A 26,031-nucleotide genomic window follows, 5' to 3' on the forward strand; every position below is an offset into this window, starting at 1 on the left:
CACTGCTCACTTAGAGTTTGTTCTGAAATTTGTCAGCTTTCATTCATTGTGGACATGATGAATTAAGATCAGACAAGTTAAGATAATCCTTTATTGCTCCCCAGGCCAGGGGAAATTTACATTGCTGCAGCAGCAACATTTTTACAGTAGCAATAGTAATGATAATAATAATAATATGTACAAGGATGAAAAATTAAAATGAAAGATATAGCTTTAAAACTATCTTAGTTCTTACAGCCCAGAACCATTTAAATGACTTATGTACGCAAGGCATATCAAAACACTCAAGTAATATCTTGTTAGCTGCTGTAACCGATGCTAAGAAGATGCTTTCCACTCTTTGGAAACCTTTTTAATCTCTCACCATCAGGCGCTGCAGTGGAAAGAATGAGATATCCATGATATCTATCCAAGAATCCATGGATTCTTCATGGAAATCAGATCTCTAGAGGTGTCCACTGCATGTGCAGATGGTACTAATGAATCACTTTCTTGACAGCAAGAATTTCTGGGATGCAGCACTTTAAAAACCACCTTCCAGGTGTGAGTCGCACCTGATACAGATCTGCAGTCTGTTCATCTTTATTGGGCCATTGTTATTTGGATGCCTGGGCAGATCTGTAGCTGTTCAGTTCCAGATGATATTCAGTTCAGTTTTGTATGGTTTACAGCTAAACCATCACTTATAATATGTCTGTTATAGGAGATTCCATTAGTAGCCAGCTTTGTGGCCTTTGAATGTTATATGCTTTAATGCTACATGGTGTTTAATAACCGGAGCTACAATTACAGTCGGTATTGGACATACATTCATCAGATGAGCAGAGACACATTTCTGAATAAATGATCAATAAATGATTCTACTGAAACTGAATCGCAAAAGAAACTCTGGATCAGCATTTCTTGCATTGTAACTGAGAGCAATTTGATTGTTTAAAGCTCAAGTTTATGAGTAACCTGTGATCTCTTATTTGAAACCTATAGCCAGTGGAGATCATGCTGTAGAAGTTTAACGCTATTCATGACAATGCTTGGAAGATGTGATCATTTTTTTTTGCCTCAGAAGGAACTGAAAAACCCTGAGTAAACGCTTGGTGTGTTTTCCCATGATCACAGTGTCTTCATGACATTTGCCCTCAGCCCAAAAGGACGGACGGAGTGTAGCTCTTATAGTCTGTTTTCCATTAGTCCCTGAGCAAAAAAAGTCTCTCATGATACAATCACATGATGCAAACTGTACTTTGTGCTCTGTACATCAAATCCTAAGTAAATGAAGATATTCTGTATAATTTTAGCTTGTTTTATAATCAGTCGAAGATCTCGTCTCTCATGATGCAAAATTTAAACCCAGTTCAGATTCACAGCACAGAATATTTGGCACACAGGCAAAGGCTTCAGTAGATTTCCTCAATATTTAACATTTATCTCTCCTATAACATTACTAATAGAAGCAACAAATCCTCGAGACACCCTGCATCTTTCTTCACTCTTTAAAATATGATATATGATATATCATATGTTATCATACAAAGACTATACTATACTATGCTATACTGTGGATAATGTCTTAGATTCAGAACACTATCCCATTATAATCTGGACTGTCATCTGAAGTCTGAATGTTTTCCATTGCATTAATAAAGTCATTTTCAAGATAAATTGATGCCGAGAAGGTGCAAATTGATGCATGAAATACAGCAGAATAGAGGAAATTTAGTTTATGACACATTTAATGTCCTGGACAATGACCACCAGACCCTTCTGACCAGAAGTATAGATTCTAGACTATGAGCTATTAGCTAAGAGTGCAAATACAAATGTAAACTCGATCATGTTACGCATGAAGTTCAAATCAAATCAAATCAAATGCCACGTTACTGTAGCCGAATTCCTTTCAGGTTGTTTATTTCTTTATGTCAGTTGCTCTTTCCAGTACATTTCCAAGATGTCTTTATTTGCAGAAATTCCTCTGTAAACTTTGACTTTTAATGTAAATATTTTTGCCTGCCTCGCTCCCCACAGTCAGCTCGGAATGTCATTCCACAGATGCCGCGCATTTTCCTCCCGCTGCCTTTACTTCTTGTAGCCCAGTGCCACTTTTCTCAGCTGAGAAAGCTGCAATAATAAATCTCCATCTGTTGAAGACCATTTTCAGATGGGGACACGTGGCACCATGAGGTCTGTGATTTCCCATTATTTTTGTCCGATGTGTGCTCACACAGATCACATTTCCGATACTTCATCCTGCCTCTTATGTCAGTGTTTAAGACACGAGCCCCCCCGCCTGACTGTGAGTGATGTGAGGGGCTCGGCAGGGGGAAAGGTTAGGATGACTCCCGTTAGTGCCGAGTGTGAACAGTCGTTCCTGGGAGACTCCTGAACTCACCGTCATCCAGCCAGGATGAAGAAAAATTCAGTGTACGTGTGTGAATCCCACACACATCTGGACTAATGCATGAAATGCTGCCAGTGTTGCTGGTCTTGTTACATTTATCACCATGATTTCACCACTTTGACTCCCAGCAACTGTGAATGTTTCTCACTTGGCCACAGCATCCGTCATCGTGGATCAAGAACAGATGTCAGTGAAGTTTGTTTTAAATGCTCTGGAGTGAAATACTGTGCAATTTTTAAAAATTTTCTTCACATATTTCATGCTTCATCTCCAGTCTTAAAACGAAGCACTGTTGCGATACAATCAATGTGTCTGCCAGAGACAAAGGGGACATTTGAGAACAAATCATGTGTCTCCTTTTTGCAGCCCTTTAAGCACATTTTGTACTAAAAGCCTGTGTGAAATATTTGGAAAAATAACTGTGCCGCTCTGTGTTTTGCCTTAATTTCCATGGAGATTCCAAAACTTCCTGCCTACAGCAGTCATGGAATGTGCCCCCGCCCCCTTAACTTTTCCACATAAATCAGGGCACCGTCTTCTAATTTTAGGGCTGAGACTACTGAGACCATGCAAATCTCACATAAGGAGGCCGCTTGCAGCAGTTTTTAGGTTTGTGTCATTTGCACCATTATAAGGCTGGAAACCTAAAGGAGATGACTGCCATCAAGAGACAACACCTGCCACCTAACTACCATTTATCTCCTGTCAACCTCACTTTCTTTGAAGCCCTTTAGGATAATAAAGCATGCAGTAGATGTCATTAGGTCATATTAGTAGCTTGTTAGTCGTAATTGAAGACAACTTCTTTAATTATGACTAAAAACACGACCTAGTTTTCAACATTTTGAAAATATGCTCATTTGCTCTCTGAAAGACAAATTAGTCATGTGGTTTTCACATGACTGATGTGGAATTTGATAGCAGATAGCAGAGATTCTGATCATACTTCAGCAGATACGTGTCGGTCTAGACACAGAAGATTGCAATGACCCTCATGTTTAATACAGTAAAACACCTGGAACTCTTGTGGCAATGTCTACAAGTCTGTGACTTTGCATTTTTTTACGAGATATAGCAGCTGGTCACAGATTCGTCTGTGGCGTCATGTCAGTGTGATTATTCATGAAGTGTATTGAACACAGCAGATGGCCATAGCACAAGACTTCTGAAGATTTTATAACTTCCCACAAGCTACAAATGAATCCACCTCCAAATGCAGCAGCAACTATTTCAATTATTACTCTTTTAATGATCGATTACAAAGGTGTGGATGACAGAAAATCTCCTTGCACAGCCTCTGCTCATGACAAGCATTTGTTTTGCTTTATTTTTCTTGGCTGTTCCGTCCCCAGAGGCCAGGGGATGAGGGGAGTAACAAATATAAAGAAAAAACAGGTAAAGAGGCAGGAAAACTGATCATGTAGCGAAAAAGTTTTTTATTTACAAAGAAAAAGAAACCAAAATCCAACACAAAAGTGAGCTTCTTGATTATAAAGCTGATCCCACTATGTCAAAGACCTTTAAGCACAACAACACTGTAGAGTTTAGGCAGAACACGAGTCACCAACACAGCTCTGTAGAAGCTGGTCTGGCCCACAGGGAATGCTGAGCAGGGTGGCTTGGCTATGAACTGTTCTTGCTGATAATTAAGGAGCCACAGGTGCACCTGGCCATTCCCGCTGGGCGTAATCTGAAAAAAAAAGAGAAAACACAATCTACCTTACCTACACACACCTTAGAACGTAATATTGGCACATGTGACATTTGATGCATTCACAGTGTGGGCAGTCCCACAGTCACAAATTTCAGGCTGCACAAACACATCATTAGAGGAGTCTCTGTGGACCTTCATGGATTTGGATCATGAATAGGCGAGGCGAATCGTATAAAGTAGCCTATAAGTCCAATTCAGCACTTTTCATTAGACCTCTGTGGCGTAAATTTTGCCATCCACTTGTGGACATCTGCATAGGGCCTTAAATTCCAAAGCGCATCTGCACTGCAAGCACTGATTACACATGTGCCGTAAAAGGAAACTGGAAGCTCATTTTTTGCACCATATGTATATCATTATGTTGAAACTGTGTTCCACATTCTTTGCCCTATTTTGTTTGTAGAAACTATACTGAAACTCTAAACTGACTTTTTATAGGGTATGCGTAAGTATGGCAGAATCTCGACAGACAACTGTGACCATAAGAACTGGGTCATGTGACCAACAGTAGAAACAGCCAGTTTAGCATTTGTGGTTTTCTTAGAAATTTTAAAATAATTAAATGTCAACACAAAATTACAGATACAGTTTTATAGGTATACAATATCAGTAATCATTAAGTAAACAAATATAACTCAATGGGTGCTGAAAACTAATCAAATCAAATTTTGAGCTACCAGAAACAGTGTGGTATTAACCACATGGGATTTGAAGTATGGCCTCAAACACGAGGTTATTAAGCATGTCAGTATACATGACAATGACAGTGACATTTGTTAATGAACAATACTTTAATAAAGTTTTCTTTTTTATTGGTTTTTTTATTGGTTGCCTCGTGACAATCTTCTGCTTTAATCTATACTGCTGTTTGTATATTAAGTTTAAATTGTGCTTTTTTTTTCTCTTTGATGTGATTAACACCGATCTTGAGCAGTTGGTCACAGGGTTAGGGTTAGTCATATTTCAGTTCATTGATTAGTGAATAACACTATTAGTCCCTGAAGCCAAAGCTAACTTCATCAAATAGCTTTTTTTTTTTTTTTGCATGTCAAACAGCCAAAAAACAAAAATATTGATTTTGCTGTCAGAGAAAACTAAGAAACATCTACCTTTTCACATTGGTACCAGAGAATTTCTGTCACTTTCATCCAAATTGTTAATTGTCCATCAATCTGCAATTTACTCCCTGCATTAATGTGGTTTTTGGGAAGATAATGAAACGTTCACATATGGGAGGTAAATCAAGGCAGGACCTCGCCATGGCTGTTTGGCTGGTTCTAATGTTGGTCTGCCAGTGGTTTCTTATGAATCAACTGGGCTGCACAGTCCAGAAAGACTGATTCACTGCAGTAGAGAAATGAGCAGATGAGTCAAAACGATTCCTGTCTGAAACGTGCCGTGAACAACGATCTCCTGGCTTAATGAAGACAAAGACACCTGAGTCAGTGGCAAAAATCAGACAGTGTACAAGCAACTTATCTGTGAACTGTCAGTTATTTGAAGGCTGCAATACCTATGAGTAATTAACAGCGTAGACAAACGAGTAGGAGGCAAAAAAGTATGTGAAACTACAGAAATCATTAGAACTCAAGCTAAAGAATTCAGACAAAGAAGACAGGTAAATTGATGGCTAAGTCGGCATAAGCAAAACTCCTTATTAGCATTTCCCTTTGTCTCTCCTTCAGAGTGAAAATGAATTCCACAGAATCCGCATTTAACGACAGCCCACATCCTTTTCTTTACTACTCAGCAATAATATCCAAAGAATGCTTGTCAGGAGGGTTTCACAAGTTCCCAGTAGAAGCGACGTACCAACAGGTGTATGTGAGTGAGTGAGCACAGCTGGGGAATTTAGTGGGCATGCCTCAGCACGCAGGAATGGTTTATATAAGCCTTTATGGCCCAGGTGTATGTCAGTGATGACGTCCTTAACTCATCCCAAAGGACCATGAAGTGAATGGTGTGTACTCAGGTGCTGAAAGATGAGTGAAATTAAGATATGCATGAATTTTCACTGACATTTTCACAGGCAGAGCAGAGTGTGACATTTCTAATAATGTACCATTGGAAATACATACAATGCCTACAAAATAAACCTTTCAGCTTTCACAATTCAAGTTTTCATCCCTTTCTAAGCCTAAAATAAAGATGCTTAGTGTGATGCCATAATAAGACTAAAACTCTGCAGCCAGGCTAGAGTTTCTGTTAGGCTTAGCATGCTAACATGTGGATGTTTATCAGGTGGAATATTTACAGTGTTAGCTTAACCAGTGTAGCATCATAAAATTGACCCAGCACTAAACACAGAGGCTGATGAGAAGGTAGAAGCATTCAGATTGTTCTCTTACATAGAAGTACCAATACAGCAAAGTAAAAATCCCACTTAAGTAAAAATTCTACTCAAGTTAAAGTCGAATTCAACTTTATTGTCAATTCTGCCATATGAACAGGACATACACAGGACTGAAATGTTGTTTCTCCCAGACCCCGGTGTAAACATGCAAGACTCTGTAGAAAGAAAACAAAAGACAAAGACGCTAAGAAGGAAAACACTACGAAAAAAGTAACAGACAGTGCAACACATCTCAAAAAGAAGTAGAAAGTACAATATCCCCTCTGAAATGCATGTAAAAGTAGCATAAAGTTGAAATATTTAAGAAAAATTAAACTACCTCGAAATTGAACTTAAGTAAAGCATTTGAATAACTCTGCTGTTACTCTCCACCTCTGTGAAAATGTGTTCAGTTTTTCACGTATTTTGGTGAAAAATTACTTTTTTGACCTTATAATGGTGCTAACTGAGGCCAGAGTATCACCAAGGTGTTTGCAGCTCATCCTGGGGGATTTTATAGAGGAATTTCTCTCAAAGCCACAAATATCAACCTCGTGGTGTGGCTAGAGGAAGGATTTCTTTTCTGGGCAACATCAATTCAGTAGCCGTTGAGACATTTCAGAGTCAACTGAAGTGATAAACTAACGCTTACATAGTCAAAGAGACTGATTGCTAGGGCTTCAGTTCTAGAATGTTTTCACTGATGATTAACCTGTTGATTATTTTCTAGATGTTTGGTCTATAAAATGTCTAAAAACAGTGATAAATGTCAATCAGTGTTTCTCTGAAGGCAAGATATTGTCTCTAAATGGCTTGTTTTGTCCACAAATGAGTGATTCTCAGTTTATTGTCATAGAGGAGGAAAGAAACTAGAAAATTGCCAAATTTAAGAAGCTAGAAGCGGACATTTTATTTTTCTTATAAAAAATCTTCAAGTTGATTAATTGATTATATAATTAGTTGACACCTAATCAGTGAATCAGTTTGATTAGTTGTTGCAGCTCTGATGATCGCATTGAAACAACTACAGCCTACAAACATCAAAGACAACATGTTTTGAGGCAATAACATAAATCATATCCCCTCCTGTGCAGATCACTTGTTTCAACAGCCGGAGGATCTTTCTCAGTAGCGGTTTACTTGCTGTATTTTTCTACAGCATTTATGACAAGTTTCCCACAAGAAAACCAAGCTGAGCACATTATCACCTCTGAACAAAAAGCCTTTAGTTTCTGATTCAAGAGCTTATAAAACAAAAAAAAAGCCTCAGGGAGCAAAATCACCTTTAAACTGCTCAGATGTCTTTGTGTAAAAGGAACTGATGGAATATTACAAAGATGTGGCCTGAAGGAGCTGTCACACAGTTTTTATTTTTATTTTATTTTATTTAAAACATGTAGCCTTTTCTTGCACACGATTAACCTGTGGGCCTGAGGTCAAAGGTTCTAAAACATTTTTATGATTAGCTGCTGCTCTCTAGTGTCTCAGTGAAGGCACTACAGTCACATTTAGGTGGAGCTCAGATTTATCAAGCGGGAAACTTTCAGAAACGATCAGAAGACCGACAGATATCCATAGGCATCAATGGACTATATGGTTAGCTGAGTAATTTCTAATCATGATAACTAAACATTTGCACTTTTTCCTAAATCTTAGATAATACTGGAGGCTCTCAAGGCCTGTCTGACAGGACATTTGCAACACCAACGGGAAGTAATTTGATTTACCATATTATACAAAATACTCTTCAGTTTCCTGCAGTGTGCAATGTTTTTCTGTGCCTTTTCTATTTGTCTTATGCAACAATTGTCTGTTAACAGTTGATTAAAAACTTGCCATGCCATCCACATTTCAATTCAAGCTCAGCAGTTTCAGTAAAAAGGCCTTTTTTAGGTTCTTGAAGACATTTCACCTCTCATCTTTCTCAAGACCCTTAAACCAGAGCATCAGCTGCTGTTGAAAGTCTGAACAGCGCAGTCAGTGCTTCAAAAAGCTTTTCAAACAGTACTTGTCAGGCATTTGTATAGTATTCATGTCTTCTATAATGTTTTAGGTTTTCTCTTTTTAATGTTTTCTCTTTTTAATGCTTTATTGTTGCCTTTTAATGTTTTGTAAATTACCTTGCAACTCCAACTCTGGAAGGTGCCATAGAAATCAAGTTTAACTTTGTTATTATCATTATTATTGTTGTCTGCATCTTTCAATTATAGTACATATCTTTAAAAGCAGTTTTTTTTAGAAAAATTTACATTTTTTCTCATACTCTGAGCCAGAAATATCCACTTCAGTAGACTTTTCAGCATTATTCCTCGATTCAGAAGGTCTTTTTATTTGTAGCAGGATTGAAACAACATTTATTCCTAAAACATGCCAAATATGTTGCTGTTTTTTCATGGTTATTGAAAATATTTTATGATTTATGAACTGATGAAAAAAGAGATATAATTCCCTCTTTAAAAAAAGTTGTGGCTCTAACATAACAAATTAAATAAAAGTTTTGAAGAAGGCTTTATACAGTTTTCTGACCTCTATTCTGAGGATTAATAACATAAAAAATGAAAATACAAAAACTTCAGTAAACTTCTAAAACATTTACATTTATTCATTATTATATATATTTAGATTTATATATGTTTAGATTTACTTGACACTATATATATATATATATATATATATATATATATATATATATATATATATATATATATATATGTATATATATGTATATGTATATATATGTATATATATATATATATATATATATATATATATATATATATATATATATATATATATATATATATATATATATATATATATATATATATTAGTGTCAAATAAATCTAAATGACTTTTCTACTACTGAGTGATAGTGATCAAGTGGCTGGAACTTCACATGCTACCCAGCGCTAATGCTAACTCGGCTATCTCCGTTAACCACGTGACTGTGATGTTGCTGGTCGTTCGGATCACTCGGAGACACTCGTCCCTCCCCGCTGCAGCTTGAGGTTGGTCAAAACATTTCCGGAAATCTGATTGGTCCGCGATCTCGTTATCTTTTCTCTGATTGGTGAAACGAAGCGAGGAGGTCCGGTTGTTCCTGAGCATTCTTCCGGCTTACATGTTGGAAAAAAAAGAAAAGACGAATGGAAAAAATCCACAAAACGACCGTTGCATAGTAACTCGGCGATAAGGTAACGTTCACACACATTGAGAAACGTGTTTGTTTGCTTAGCCGTGCAAAGTCTGCGCCGTTGTGCACTTTATTGAGTTGAGTGGTTGTAATGAAAAGCAGGCGGGATTAGGGTTAGCGAGTCAAACGTTAGCATGCTGCTAGCTGCGATAGCTGGCTAACAAGGTAGCCTTTCAGTTTTAAGGTTACCGAACGAAAGCCAGTTATTCAATTAAAAGTTACCTGACTGCACTGATATCGCGTGTGGTATTTTTAAAGAAGACTGTCAAAAAATGTTTTCTGCACTTGCGGCTTCTCTTGATACTCGGTAAGCAATGGTGCAGTTGTTGTCGAGCAGTTTTGTCATATGATATTGAGCATATCGCTTCAAACAAAGGTCTATTAAATGTTCTCCTCTTGTTTCACACTGAAATGTAGTCGGTCATAGGTGTTTTAATTAAAACCGGTAGTTTAAGGTTAGTGAACCACTCACAGCTCTTCTACTAACTGGTAACGGTAAAGTCCCGCTGTTCCCCTCTAGCCTGATAAACAAAGCTGCAACCAACGAGTATTTTCATTGTCGGTTATTGTCTCCAGACATAATGTCAGAAAAATGTGGAAAAATGGCGATCGATGTTTCCTAAAGCCCAAGAGATCGTTTTTATGTCTTGTTTTGTCTACAACCCAAAAAGGAAAAAGCTACTTTTAATAAGCTAGATAGTTTTTTTATTTTATTTCTTATTTATTACTTATTATTGCTCAAAGTGATTAACCAGTTATGAAAATAGTTGGCGATCAATCAATTCAATTAGCATTGCAGCTTTGATGTTAATGTCCCTGTACTGACTGTTACCTCTTGGATTTTTATTGTTGTACATGATTAAAGATTAGTTATAAACTTAATTCAACCATATGTGATATCCTCAGTATGCCTGAAAGTAATGGGCTATTTTCATACTGTATAGGTGATAAATAGATAAAATGAGCTCCCAGCAATTCCCCCGACATGGGCTGCCTGCTTCCAGCGGTGGAGCACCTCAGATCCCTGCTGCTGGTAACCTGGTGCCTGTCAACCAGCCATCAAATGCTCCAGGTAACGTATTGTTACTGCAATCAGTTTCAAAATGCATTGTGTTGCAGAGAAGACACCTGTGAGCTAATGTTTAATCAAATTATTTTTCTTTGGTGGGTCCAGATGGGGATAGCAATCGTGATGCAGACCACGGTCCGCAGGACCATCCACCTGCTGGAGGTGGGGGGACCTTGGCTTTCAGAGATGACAAGCAGGAGACCATGGTGGTCAGGCCGTACCCACAAGTACAAACACATGGCCAACCACAAGCTGCTCCCCAAACTGTGCCCATCCAGCCTGGTACATCTGTGACTGTACCCACCCCCTCTGTCCACCTCCCACAGGGTCAGCCTGCCGTCCTCACTGAAGGACAGATGAAGGTGATAACTACATCCCAAACTATAAAGGCTTTGTGTGTATGTAGTAGAAAAAGTGGTGTTTCTGTAATACCTCCACAGTAAAATGAACACAATTAACTTATTCACATGTTGGCAAACTGTAGAGCTTTATTTTTTTTTATAGAAAAACAACTGGTTCTTGACTAAAATAGATTTAAGTGAACAGATGATGTTGAAATATGGATGGGACATGTTGAATAAAATTTCTCCTGCTGAATGCTTAGCTGAACCCGTTGTTGGGAGGAGCCAGGGCTAAAGTCTGCACCGATTATCTTAAAATTTGCAAGGGTTTGTGTAGCAATATTCTTAATATTAAAAGGCTCAATTTGTTTGGACTTGTTCAGTGTCAAGTGGTCCAACACTGAAATCTTAGAGCAAATTTGGCAGCAGCCAGATTAGCGTGAGAAGGGACACAATGGAATGAACAGGAAAATTCTTCAGAATTTATTTCAACTGTGTTGTTTTTTTTCCTTGTTCCTTAATTTTATTTGGAAAGATACACCTTAAAATTGAGAACCTAACTTCACAGAGTATGGGGCTCCAGACTGCAACTAAAGTAGTCACACATGCAATCATTTTCAGAGTATGTGAGGTAAAACTTCACATGGCTGCATTTGTGAGTGCATGGCGATCATTAGCCTGTTTTCATGTCCCTCCAGCTGGCATGGATAGATGCTGCTCTAGCTGTTGTGGTTGAAAGTTGTACTTTATCTTCTTCACTGGCTCTGCTAACCTCTCCCTGCCTCACACATAAAGCAATCAGGGTAGCTGTTGCTGTGTTCCACAGATGAAGTGGCCTGTAACTGTACATTTTAAAAGAAACAAAAAAGTGAGAGGTTTCCAGTCGTGTACTTAGATAATCAGGAAGGATAGTTGTTGTTTTTAAGGATGCACTCTCTTCTTAAATTTATGAGTCATAACATTTTTTTTTTTTTAATGACTTTGATTTTGAAAAAAAAAATGACCAATAGGTAATTATCTTGATGGACTTTGACAATTAATCCTTTTGCTGAATGAATCATCTCACTAATGGAATATGCTGTCAGATTAGAGCACTGGCTCTGTGCAGTTCCAACATGTTCCATGCAGCAGTGTGTTGGTTTGTATGTACAGTGATTTTTGAGTATTATTTTAACACCTTCCACCGCTAAAAAACAGAAATGTTTTTTTTTCCAGGCTGTGCTTAAGTCACCTATGCCAAGTCGTCTTATTGCTCCTGCACCAGCTTCCAACCAGGCTCATATTCCCATACCCCCCAAGGTGCCTAGTCACATTACTGTCACCATAGAGAGCAGTATTGCTACGACCCCATCTATCCCTGTGGCAACCATCAGTGGTCAGCAGGTGAGAGCACTGTACATAAGCTGTTAAGGCCTGTTCATCTTCTGTATCTCAGTATATGCTGACGGATGCATAGCTTGAAAGCAGATGTGCATGCAGTTTTATTCACAGTACAATAAAGTACAAGCAAGTCACATTGCCCCTCTTGTCAAACACACAAGAAAACACACAGAGCTCCTGTGGTTATTTCTAAAGGGCTGTGACTTTGCACTTTTACAGGGTAAAGCAGCTAGTTACAGACTGGGCTGTAGGACCATGTCAGTGTGATTATTCCTGAGATGTGCTGAGCACAGTGGCTAGACATAGCACAAGATTTCTGGATAGTTTAGAGCTTCACAGGTTTTGGGCTCAATTAGTAGAGAACATGGACAAATCAAAACTCCTCTGAAGGCCAGCAGCAACTACTTCAATTAAATATCTTTTAATGATGAAATATGAAGGTGTGGATGTCGGAAAATCTCTTCACACAACTTATCCTCATGACAAACATTTGTTTTGAGCACTGTTTGTTCTCTTGGCACATGCGCAGTCGGCACACTTGCAGTGCGTATCTACCACACTGTCACAAATTTATGACTACCCACGGTGGTCTCCAAAGAGGTCCATGCAGACTCTTGCAGACTTGGGTGGATGACAGATTTTACTCACACAGACCCTTGTGGAGACAGAAAGCATGATTGCCCTTAAGTGTATGTTGTTTGTCTTTTTCCTGCTGATTACTAAAGACATGGGCTGCTTTTTATGGTGTTTCAGGGTCACTCCAGCAACTTACATCACCTGATGCCAGCTAACATCCAGATCATTAGGGGCAGTGCCCCTGCACTGCAGATCGGGACCCCTGCAGTTCCTCCCCAGACCTTCACGTCCCATCTACCCAGAGGTATGCATGAAGTAATCAGAAAAGTATGCTGGACTTGCTGTTTGTTTTTCCTTGAAACAGGAGCCCATTCTCTACACACTTGTCGGAGCCCATGTTGATCAGGGTGTTCTTCCTGTAGGGGCTGCTGCAGCAGCTGTTATGTCCAGCTCCAAAACCGTCTTGCGACCAGCCACTGGAGCAAGTGCAGGCCCTGGCCAGCCCACAGTGCAGCACATCATCCACCAGACCATTCAGGTGCTCTGAAGTACTTTAACATAAAGAAGTCTGAACGCTGTGTTGGACATTTAGAAACATTGTGTGAAACAGTGTCGTGTCCTTCTGTCTCCAGTCCCGACCTGCTGTAACAACCTCTACAGCTGTGCTTCCAACTGTGGTGGCTCCTATCTCAGCAACTAGAACTCAGTCCCCAGTCATCAGTCCGACAGCCACACACTCTGCAGAGGTGGCACATGGGTAAGTAGCAATATAGATGTTGGCATTGACTCTAAATCAATTTTTTGATTGATTTAGAGAGGCTTGAAAATCTTGTGTGTTGCGCTGCACTTATTAATGGATTCATTGTCAACTATCATATTAACTACTATGAGAATCAGTTATTGAGTTTGAGGGATTTCATAAGAAAAAAAATCCTGCAACTCTGTGATCAAGCTTCTTCAATTTAAATGTTTTCAGGTTTCTTTCCTCCTATGATAGCAAAGTGAATGTCTTTAGGTTGTGGCTATAACAAGTCATTTTAGGATGGCATCTTGGGCTTTGAAAAACACCGATCAAGGTTTTTTTCAGCCTCAACAGCTAATTTATCAATCACCAGATTATATGAAACCTATATATATATGTACCATTTGAGATGAGGATGCACTCTGATCTTTTATAAGAGCTGTGCATGGTATGTCGTATTAATAAGGTCATTCATTGGAGTTTTTGACTCTTTCAGGCGTCCAGGACTGACCATTCACCCCCCTCCAGCCACTGTTAGTATTCAGAGGCCTCAGACATCTCGTGACACCGCTACACGCATAACTCTGCCATCACACCCTGCGATTGGAGCTCAAAAGCCTCAGCCTCCTCACACCATGGCACAGGTCACTGTTCTGTGATGAGACCCCGCAAAAACACTATACAGTAATTTTATACAATGACTAAAATAATTTTTGTTTTTTTTCTGCACCTTACAGAAGCCCATCTTCAGTACTGTAACACCAGTAGCTGCTGCAACTGTGGCACCAATTGTTGCCACTAACACTGTGCCATCAACAACCGCAATCGGTAATTATTTTTGGTGCATTTATACCGTATCAGCTCTTCAGAAAACTCTGTAATTTAAAAAAAAAAAAAAAAGATGCAGTTTGGGCACACAGATATTGATAATTTTGTTTTATCCCATGTCCAGGCACTGTGCCACACACCCAAATGACCAGTAACACTATTGTCACCATGACGATGGCCTCACACTCCTCTCATGCTACAGCAGTGACCACCTCTGCCATCCCTGTTGGTGAGTTGGTGCTTTTGTCATTTTCATTTTAAAAATAGAGATGCTGCATGCATTTTCTTCACCTTGATCATTTTGTCCAACATCCAATTTTTGTTAACCGTCCTCTGGTGGTGTTCACAGCTAAAGTGGTCCCTCAGCCCATTGCGCACTCTTCATCCCGTGTGCAACCTGACTACCCAGGAGAGCGAGCCAACCTCATCCCCATCCCAGGACACAGGTCGTCTCCTAACCCCGTCACCATGGAACCTAGAAGTGACAACAGGTGTGCACACAGATGGTGACTTTTAGTGACTTACTGATACAGTTGTGAGAATTAAAGAATTAAATGCAACCCCAGCAGCTCTTTTTCAAAAGCTAACTCACTTTTACTTTTTATTTCATGGACTTGTAAATATAAAAAATCTGAATCTGTGCACATTTTAGCCGCCTGCTCAACTGATGCACTCTGTGGTAATGTCTGAACTGGAATTTTTTTGTATTTCCAATTTGATGTCCATGAAGAATTTATTCTATGTGTGACACCAACATACTGGATGAATTACTTACAGACAACATGCTGCGCCTCATTTGGGTTCATGTCAGCAGTGACAGTGAAAACAACACGCTGTAAGCAATGCGACAAAGTTTGCGTTCACTCTGGGTCTATTTTTAGGCAAAACTGTTTTAATGTAGCCTGAAACATCAGATGGAGCGAGGAATGTGTTGTTGTCTATTACAAGACACCCTGTTACCGGCATTAAAGTTAGTTTTTACTGTAAGGGGAGTGTTTTCTACTGTTTCAGGCTTTTCTTCATTATTTTGCACAGAGATCGGTCCATAATGAAAAATGCAGAGTTTAAAAACCTCAGTTTGTTTGTCTTTTAGTCAGCAGAGGTGCACACACACTGAGCACTGCAACATCACCAATCAGTGATTTCATATGGGCTATTTTGCTTCTTTTGCTTTACTTGCACATCACATCTGTTATACACAAAAAATGTCTGTCCAAAATGTACATTCCAATACATTAATGTGATGAAAACAAAAATCAAATCTTATAATAATAATAATAATAATATTCTCATCTGACTAAATGTTATTCACGGTTTTCAAAAACATGAGTTGACCTACTGGTGTTCTATTTGTCGCCCACAGCCAGCAGGTTCCTCTATGTGATGTACATGTTTATTTGTATATAAAGCAGAGAAGTGAGATCCAATAACAAGTAGTTATTTGAGATGCATGCGGGGACACATTCTAATGCCAGATGGGAACTGACGTGCTTAAAGAGCAGTACGCTTGTGATCAGGTCACCCAGGACGCATGTTACTGAAAGGTGTGAGCAGGGAGTCTGTCAGCACCCCACATTTGGAAGATACTGGTTCTTGCAAAACAGTTCTTGAAGGCAGCTAAAAGTCAACCACCACTGCTCCCACATCACTTAAACCCCCCTGCTGCTCTTTTGCAGTTTTGTGGGGGTTCAGCATCTTAGGTTGTGCTTAAATCAGTGACTTGATGATGCAAGAAGTTGAAAAGTCAGACAGTGACCAGTTAAATCACAACTCATCCTCATGGCAATCTCTCTAGTAGCTGAAGAGTCATTTATAGTTTAGACTGACCAACACTTGACATCCCTCGTGTCATCCAGCTAATGAGCCTATAGTAATATATGAAAAATAACTTGTTTTATTAAGCAATTTCGATTATGTTTTTACAAATAGATTTCATTTTCCATGAAGAAAAAATGCAGAAGGTGATGCAGAAATTTACGGATCTGGAGAATATTAAAATTAGCAATGGTGATGATTGTTATTTTGTGATTGTTATATTGAGAAAACGATCTAATCTAAATCTCTGTTGGTGAAGTTTTTTTGCCCCAGTGGTACAGATACATTTTCAAACGTGGATTAATCTTGTGTTATTATTCTATTTTTTCATTTTTAGGCCTTCTGTGCCAGTGCAGTTCCAGTATTTCTTGCCAACCTATTCCTCGTCGTACCCTTTGACACACACCTACACCCCCATCAGCAGCTCTGTGTCCACCATCCGTCAGTATCCTGGTAAGCATCAGTCAGTGCTGTTTTACTGACAGTGTAATGTGGATTTACCAAGCGTGAATTGTGACAAATCTGTTTTTTATTCCCTCTCTAAGTTACTCCTCAAGCTCCGAGTTCAGCACTACCAACTCAGGCTGGAGTGGGCGTGGCCACCACTGTCCATCTAAACCACATGCAGCTGATGGCAGTGGATCGGATCGGTCTGCCCTCTGCACAGATCAGCACCCAGGGGATCCAGCCGGCACCAATCGCTGCGCAGGGCATTCAGCCGGCACCGATAGGAGTTCAGGGCCTGCACACGTCTGCTTCAATCACCACACAGGGGATACAGCAGACACCGAATGTCACCCCGCAGCAGCAGCAACAACCACAGTCTGAAGCAAAACCCGGTAGTTACTGAACTTGTATATTCACAGTAAAAAAAAAAACCAAAACAAAACATGGTGTTGATGAAAACTTACTTACTCTGGGCTGTTTGCAATGCATGTTTTTTTCAACGCAGGAGTTGTTTTGGCTGACGGCTTTGTAGCCAGCCCCATCAGCAGCACATTCAGCACAACCCAGCCAGTAGCCACCATGGTGCAGGCACACACCCAGGGAGGAGTCGGAGGAGCTCCTACACTGGTCTCCTCCCCGAGACCCAGCATCCTCCGCAAGAAGCCTGCTAATGAAGGGTGAGTATCATACTGGCGCAGGAAGCAGTGGGCCTTATGTAAGAATATTTCCATGTTCTTCTTGTAAATCTCTTTTAGACTTGCTTGTATCAGGTACATTTTCTTAACTGTACTAAAGTTACAACTTGATTAATATCACCTGCACACAAATGGGTGTTTGTTTTGTGACATGGTTATTTGCGTAAACAAGATCAATTATAAATTGCTATCATGATCCCGATCTGGTTAAATTTACCAGCATGCTGTGGGCAAACAGCAGGCTGGATCAGAAATAGAGCAGCCAGGATTGTAAGAGCTAACATGCTATTTACATTAATTTGCAAACGTGTTAATTATACAGCATTCATTTTAACTTTTGTCACTGTGTTTGCATTCACTGTAACCAAACAGCATCCATCCTTCCTTGTGCTCCTTGTGTTTTTATTCTTTTGAATGCAAAACAACAACATAAACAGTATTTTCTTAATAAGAAGTTAGTCCCACCCTGTTTCTCTGAGTGGTTTGACACTTTCAATTCTGCATGTTTCAAGTTCAATAAGATTAAGTCCTCACAAAGTGAAGGAGGTGGATCAGGAAGGAACCAGGAAGTTTCTCGTTCCATATAGAAATAAATTTCATCTGACTGTGCCATAACAAGTTTTTCTTCCCTAAAATTCATCCAAGTCTAAAAAGTAGAATTTGACACAGACATTAGCAAACAAAAGCATAAGAAATGAGTAATTTTAGTGGACATGATGTCTACGGATGGAGTGAAGCCAAAAAAAATCTTAATTGAATGAAGTTCTACCTACTCTACAATCTTTTGACTGATCAAAGCTGTGTGTTATCTCTAAATTAACTATACTGGCCACAGGACATGTAGTGTACCCAGCCTATTAGCCTAATTGACTCAAAAATATACATATGAAGCTAGTTTTAGCAGCATATAATTCATATTAACCTGATTAATTTATATGGAAATTGTAACAAGGGTTAAAGGGACTTGACAGACAGAGATAGATGAGTGAATATTGTATACCAGAGACCCATAATGTTTTAAATTTTCTATGGTTCTTTATTGTCACTGTTATAAAAACAAGAATCACAGCATCTCCAGCACCGAAAGAAATAGGCTATAATAAAATCAATAAAATTAAAGCGCTCATAGAAAAATAGAAATCTAAAATGCTAAAAATATCAGATAAATACTTTTTACAGAGCACATTGCATAACGTGAGTCAGTCGCAGTACAGTGGCGGTGAGTGGCAATGTGGTGGATCCTAGATCAAGTCTGTGCCGTGGTGGGGGTGAGGGGTGGGACGCTGTTATTGAGGAGTCTTGTGGAAAGAAGCTGTTGGCCGTTCTGGAAGTTTTTGCTCGGATGGATCTGAACCTTCTCCCTGATGGTAGCAGTTGAAACAGATGGTGGGCAGGGTGTGAGGAGTCTCTGATGATTGGGTGTGCGTGTTGCAGGAAGCTAGAGGTGGAGATGGTGATGATATCTGGTAGTGGAACCCCGATGATTCTACCAGCTGTTTTTATGACCCGCTGTATGGCACCATGGCTATAGGTTCTTCGTCGACCTGTTCTCATTGTAGGCAAATTTATGGGGGTTGAAGGTGGCTGGGATGGCACTTCTGGTGTGCTTCAGTCTCTCCAAGCATTTGGCTGGTAAGGGCCTGAGAGCCACAGGCCTGTAGTCGTTCAGGCAGGTGGCTGCTGCTTGTTTTGGTACGGGGATTATTGTGGATGTCTTGAGGCAGAGAGGGACACATGGCAATGCGAGGGAGCGATTGAAAATGTTGGTGAATACCTCGGTCAGCTCTTCATCACGGTCCTTTAGGACCCGGCCTGCAACACCATCTGGTCCGGTGGCCTTTCTGGGTTTGATGTCCTGACCTCTCTCCTGACCTGTGCACTCAGGATAGGTGCAAATACAAATACGTGTTACTTACTTGCAGCTGCCACCGTACATTCATCCTCACTTGATGTTGTTGTTTTCCCTGCTTATTTGCTGAATTGTTAGACCATGGTAACTTTAACCACAACCTCATTTTTCAAACTACCCTCAGCCCTAAAATTAGATGTAAGGCTGCACCACAATGTGCCACTTACTTTCAAAACTAGGTTTTTCAGTGGCACATGGTCAAATGAAGTCTGATCTAAAATTCTGTAAATTTCCATAGGATGGTTAAATGATTTGCTTTAATAAATATACTCTTTCTTTATGTTTCAGTTGTGTACGTAAGAACCTGATCCCTGCACAGCCCAGTGAACCCAGCAGTGGCAGAATTGAGAGTGGTGTGAGAGGAGCAGGATCTCCCCGACCTGCAGGGTGAGCTTCTGGCTCATTGGTCAAATCCGTGTTGACAACCTGTTCTAATATGTGTTTCTGAGCTGATGCCTTTATTTCTCTCTCAGTGTGAAACCTAAAGCTGAGGTGCACATGGCAGTGGCCCCTCCTGTCATGGCGACAGTAGAAGCACTGCCTTCTCAGGGAGGAGAGCAGCAGGCGGTGTCCTCAAACACCCAGCACCTCGCCCAGGCCATCCCCACCATGCTTGCTACGCCGGGGCCAGTGCCTCCCTCCCAGCCCTCCACTGTTCTCTCATCCCTCCCTGCAGCCATGGCTGTTACCCCCCCTGTTCCTGCTTCAATGGCCAACACTGTGGCCTCCCCCACCCAGCCCGCAGCCAGCAGCACTGCAGCTTGTGCTGCCAGCTCCACCTGCCCAGATGTGAAAATCAAGCAGGAGGTGGAGGCGATGGACACCTCCCAGCCAGGTGAGGAGCCTGTTTGTCCTCCAGATGTTATCAGTGATCTGATAAATTGATGAATGTGTGAAAATATAAACATCCACTTTGCTTTCCCGCAGATCCCAATGCAAATATGTCAGCAGCACCCGCCCTCACCACCCAGGCCTCCACCCTGAACACTCCTGCCACAGGAGATTTGATACCTGGGGCCTCCCCGAGGAAGAAGCCCCGCAAGCAGCAGCATGTTATTTCTACTGAGGAGAGCGAGATGGTCGAGACTAACAGCACAGATGAAGAAAAGGCCCCAGGAAGGCCCATTACTGGCCGGGCTGAGAGGCGAGAATCTCCACCCAGGGAATATGTTGGTATGTAATGTCAACCACTGTTGCAATGGTGATAGTAGCTGTGTTCTAATACCCATTCTATCATAATATATAGTATGCAATACATGTATGTCAAATGCAGTATGCCAAAAATATCTGGATGTTGTACTACATCCTGTCAGATTTTGCAAAATGCAGGACAACATGCTTCTCTGGCCATACGTCACATACGTCACAGTGCTGCAAACGGGTGTAAACAAGTTTGAGCCACCAATAGAGCAGTAACAGATGACAGCTGATTTCACTACAGACTGCGATGGTCAAAGTTTAAGTTGTATTATTTTGAAGTTCTATGTCCCCATTGTACGCGTACTGCCTGGGACAGCACGTACTTTGTGAGGGCAGTTGTAATACAAACTGAGAGTAAAAAGAAAACGTTTGTGATGTGGAAGGCAGCCAATGTGTGTCAGCAGCATCCTATCCCTTATTTTAATGCTCGTTTCTGTCTTGAAGATGAAGAAGGAGTGCGTTATGTGCCAGTCAGGCCTCGGCCACCTGTTACCCTTTTGCGGCACTATCGTAACCCCTGGAAGGCCGCTTACCACCACTTCCAGAGGTACAGTGACATCCGGGTCAAAGGTGAGTATCGTTTTATTACACACAGGTACTTCGGTTTGACAGTGCTTGTTGCTTTGTGTTTCTAACAACCGTTGTACTTCTCTCTCAGAGGAGAAGAAGGGCACCTTACAGGATATGGCCAATCAGAGAGGAGTGGCATGCAGGGCACAAGGCTGGAAAATCCACCTGTGTGCTGCACAGCTCAGACAGTTGGTGAGTGATGAACCCAGACCTGCCCACAGATAAAGCGGTGTTTATTCAGTAGTTCACTCAGAATTTTTTTTTATGAAACCAGTTAATTTTGTTTTGCTTTTAACTTGGAGAGAAATGTTTAGCATCATGTTGCTACATCAATACAATCTAGTCATTATGTTAGCTTGCAGCTGAGCAGTAGGAACTATTTTTAGTAAAATATTGTGTAACTAGAGGACATGGTAAGCTACAGTTATTAAAGTTTAAAAATGACTGTAATTCATTAAGATGTTGAAACACTGCTATGTGACATTTACCCTGACAGTCTGTTGACATTTACAATCATCAACTTAATTAGGCAAAAAAAGCATCACTTTTTAATGTGGATTCAACAACGCACTCCTTTTATATTCACTGCAGTCTCACAGTGGTTCCTTGCTGAGATAAAATCATTCTTCTGCAATGTTTTTTTCTCTTTCATGTCTTGACTGATCTTTTGTTAACGTGTTTTTTTTGTCTGTTCCTTGTTCTGTAGTCGAATTTGGAGCATGATGTGTACAGCCGCCTTTCCACCCTCCAAGAGGGCCTGATTCCAAAGAAGAGGGCCGGCGCTGATGATGACCTTCACAGAATCAACGAGCTTATACAGGTGAGACTGTTAGTGTAGACTGAAATGTGAAAATCTAAGTGTACCTGCTCAGACATGTGAAAATTAACGGTCAGATGGCTTCAGTGCATACCAAAAAGTCCAATCATTTGAAATGGAAATAGATTTACCAAATACATTGCTTTTAAAGAAACATAGCATTACAGGGTTGTGTACTTGTCTTACTACAGTCTGCTGCTATTGATGGACTGCCATCTAATGATGTAAAAGTTAAATAGCTTTGCAGAGTGGAAAGATTTAATATCAGAATAGTTGGTCAGCTAACATGAACATAGTGTAATGGTTAAAAATGGCTTCAGATTTCACTAAATTTAGCTTCTATAGTTGTCAGTGTGGTTCCTCCATGGTTACTTGCAGACTTGACTGTTTAGTCAGCTTTTATTTTTGCCAGTGTTACCATATGTGGCTGTAATCTGTAGATGCTAACTGACCCATATTATTCAAACTTGGTTGGTGCTGGGTGCAAAACCTGAAGACACAAGATGCCAACATGAAAAGCTCATTGTCTTGTTTTGCTTGTACCTGTACTGCTGGCGTAGCCAGTAAACAGATATATTTGATAAAATAGCCGCTCCGCAAAGAGCCGAAGAGTGAGCAGGGCCTGTGAAAGTTGCACAGCTGTGTTTGTGCATAAAAGTGCCATTTATTTGATGTCTTGTTGCTTGTTATATTTGCAGTGAAAGCAAGGAAGGAAGCAGTAATGAACAGTCACTGTTTGAAAACACCTCCAGAATATTAAGGATGTGTAATCGGTTCAATAGACCTTCCATTGTGGCACCACTGCTAGTGGAAGAGCAGTATCTGGGCTTTATGTCCAAATGGTCCATAGTAATAGGTGTGTATGTTTACGCCAAATAACTATTCTCAGCTTAGACCTTCAGTTAGTGCCAAACATTTCCCAAAGCATAGAAATTTCAACATGAAATGTTTAGGAGCTACTCCAACTTAAAGTGCTTCACCTGCCAAAAGACACATTTACAACCTGTTGGGGTACTGATGTCACTTCTGTGTCAGATGATAAATAATTCTAATCAAGTTTTACAATCCTCAGTAGCCATTAATTAGATACATCTCAGTTCAGCTCAGAGAAGTTGTACGGTTGTGAGGAGCTCTCTTGTATTCTGAAGCTATCACAACACTTTTTATTGGTCATTCAGTACAACAGTCGCTTTTATGACTGACATGTCTAATTACTGTTTGCATTTCCTGTTAAGGTTCCAAATATCATAGTGTATGATCATGTGACAACATCATAATGCACTGTCATGCAATAAAATTAGGCACATATCATGATTCATACAAGACACGTGCCTGATTTCACATTGACTTTTGTTATAAGCAAAAAATGTAAGGATGGCATTTAAGATCATTTTAAGTAGTAAAAAGCAGTCAAACCACCACAGATGTTTCATATGAATACTGAATGTATTAGGATGTTCATGCTTGTTGTAGAAACTTCACTTCAGCTCATGAATGCACCAGCAGGAAAGGCTCATTGAGCACTGCAAGACTTAGACTCAGAAATGCAGGGTCAACTTTGCAGCTGAGTGTTTTGGCTGCGTAACAAATGTGTACACATGCCTTTGAGCACTGAGTCTGCTATTCAATTCCCGGCCAGCCTGGACCTGCATGTATTTCCCCTGCCATGTTTTCCCCCCCGTTTCCGGTTTCTCTGCACTGTAACTATCAAAGAATTCATGCTAGTTCCTCTTTTTTGGGGCATTTTTAAATTGCATTAGCTATGAGGGAGTTTCGGCATGTTGGTTTTTGTACTGTATTAAAATCAGCTGAAAACAACGGGCCTTTTGATAGTAGGAACAACATTTAAAACTCATAGTGCTGCTACAATGAAATGGAAAATTGCTATTAAGTGTGCTAAGTGGCCAATTTACTGTAATTTTTCCTTTTTAAACAAATTTTTGTAGCTTTAATGCTTAGCACACTTAGTACATTGCAATGCCGATTTCTATCCCCACCTAATTTTACTTTAACATTAAGTTCGCCTTCGTCAGCTGAAGTGATGTGTGTTTTTGCCGTCAGGGTAACATGCAGCGCTGTAAGCTGGTGATGGACCAGGTGACCGAGGCCAGAGACACCATGATGAAAGTGCTCGACCACAAGGAGAAAGTGCTGAAGCTGCTCAACAAGAACGGTGCCGTCAAGAAATCCTCCAAACTGAAGCGTAAAGAACGGGCGTGAGCGCAGCGTTTCCATCCTTCGACAACCACCACTGCCCCCCCTGACTCTCTGAACGAGGGCTAAAGGAGCCGCTCAGATTTTTGGTGCTATGATTTGCTGCATACAATCGCACGCACCCTCCCTATCTGCCCGAGAGCGGACAGAGAGAAGCGACTTCACCAAGCAGAAAAAGCCCATCAGGAACAGGTTCTCATTCAAGACGGCGCACATATTGAGCGTGGAGCATTGTAGGTTGCATTAGAGTGGCCGACTGGACGGCCACCGTTTCCTCTCTTTTTATTAAATATTTGAAAACCCCCTGAAACCATTTTTACTAACTTAGTTTCTGCCTTTTTGTTTAAGACATTTGGAAGCTGGCACAGCGTGTATCTGTGATATTTGGCTCTAAACGCAGGTGCAATGAATCCGCCATCCAGCGAGTCGTATAAAAGAGAAGAATTTCAGTTCAGGTGAAGAACCAGAGAGTAAATCGGAATCCTTTGGCAAACTGTGTGTATACAGATTAATCTCAGTCGTGCTCTTTTCATCAGTCTGTGCCTTCATTTTGTCAGTGTACATGAAGCAGGGACGAGCTGTTCCACATGCTGTCGAAACACTTAAAAATATCACTCAAAGAAAAGTGTCAGGTCAGTTTAACGGCTTCCCCTTTTTTACATCCTGCACCTGCATCTTTTGAGTTGATGTTTTTCGTCTGATATGGGTATATTATAACCTATTGTGAGCCACAAGTTTAAAAGTCTAAATAATAAAAAAAACTCCTGTGGGTAAACAAGAGCGCCTAACTGTTTCAAAATATGTCTATTTAATATAGGAAAGAAATGCTCTTAAAAGATGAACAGTCTCCTTCAATTAAAAAATGAGAACGCCGAGTCAATTTATTATTTTCCACCGTCATCGGTCATCCACCTAATAACTACATGGACGTCTTGACGGTGATAATACTTTGATTTGGCTGCAGCAGAAGGTACAGTGCTCGAAAGGGAGACGGCAACTATCCTCATGTGATCGCAATGGCGGATTGAATTCATGTACATCACTGTAAATGTGCTTTTGGTTTTCCATTGACCTGGTTCTTTTCAAGTTTTGTACTCTATGAAACATGTTGTGCTATGTGACGTGCCGCTTCACGCTGCAGAGTGTAACGATTATGATGAAGTGAGCCTGAAGCATCCAGCCATTGTACATTGTTTTTGTCTGTGTAATTATAGTAAAGATACTTCAACAATACAAGATACTCTTATATTCACTTTAATTTTTTATGCTGCTAGTTGACTTTGTTTAACATTTGGTTTGGGGTATTTTGTGCCTTTTGTAGTGAGAGACTGGAAATGCATTCAGCAAACATTCTAGCTTTCTGGAGACTGACTGCTCAGGGTTAGGGCTGCAGCTAACAATAGTTTCAATTGTTTATCTTTTTTCACCTTATCAGCTGATTAGGTGTTCAGTCTACAAAATTTTGGAAAATGGTTTAAAAAAATGTAAATCAGTGTTTCCCAAAGCCCAAGGTGACGTCCTTGTGGGTCTTGTTCTGTTTACAACCCAAAGATGTTCAGTTAGTGTCAGAGAAGAGGCAAGAAACCAGAAAACATTCAAATTTAAGATGAAAGAATCGGAGGATGTTTACTTTTTTTCCTCAAATTGCTGAAGCCAGTAACCTAATTATCAAAATAGTCGACAGTAAATTTAATAACTGACAACTAATGACTGAATCAATGCAGCACTGCTAAACATCATCTCTGTTTTTATTTATATCCCATTTTTTTGACCTCTGCTTTCAGTTAAACACCG

General features: G+C 40.2%; 1 protein-coding gene across 2 annotated transcripts; it reads left to right on the forward strand.

Moving 5' to 3' along the window:
- Positions 1-9,515: 9,515 nt before the first annotated feature.
- sap130a (Sin3A-associated protein a) lies at positions 9,516-25,473 on the forward strand. 2 transcript variants are annotated; one of them, XM_023264995.3, is made up of 21 exons: positions 9,516-9,635; positions 10,579-10,706; positions 10,809-11,065; positions 12,260-12,427; positions 13,178-13,304; positions 13,423-13,538; positions 13,633-13,757; positions 14,239-14,386; positions 14,480-14,570; positions 14,695-14,799; positions 14,920-15,061; positions 16,723-16,838; positions 16,931-17,224; positions 17,338-17,509; positions 19,725-19,823; positions 19,910-20,271; positions 20,364-20,609; positions 21,081-21,206; positions 21,295-21,398; positions 21,913-22,026; positions 24,085-25,473. In XM_023264995.3, exons 2-21 carry the CDS (start codon positions 10,595-10,597, stop codon positions 24,241-24,243), a joined length of 3,183 nt encoding a protein of 1,060 aa, XP_023120763.1. In that variant the 5' UTR covers positions 9,516-9,635; positions 10,579-10,594; the 3' UTR covers positions 24,244-25,473. The 2 variants fall into 2 exon arrangements, with proteins under 2 accessions (XP_023120763.1, XP_054869845.1); XM_055013870.1 differs by lacking the exon at positions 9,516-9,635 and adding an exon at positions 9,748-9,941.
- Positions 25,474-26,031: the final 558 nt, after the last annotated feature.

The sequence above is a fragment of the Amphiprion ocellaris genome, chromosome 2, assembly GCF_022539595.1.
Source record: "Amphiprion ocellaris isolate individual 3 ecotype Okinawa chromosome 2, ASM2253959v1, whole genome shotgun sequence".
In the NCBI taxonomy this organism is placed as follows: domain Eukaryota; kingdom Metazoa; phylum Chordata; class Actinopteri; family Pomacentridae; genus Amphiprion; species Amphiprion ocellaris.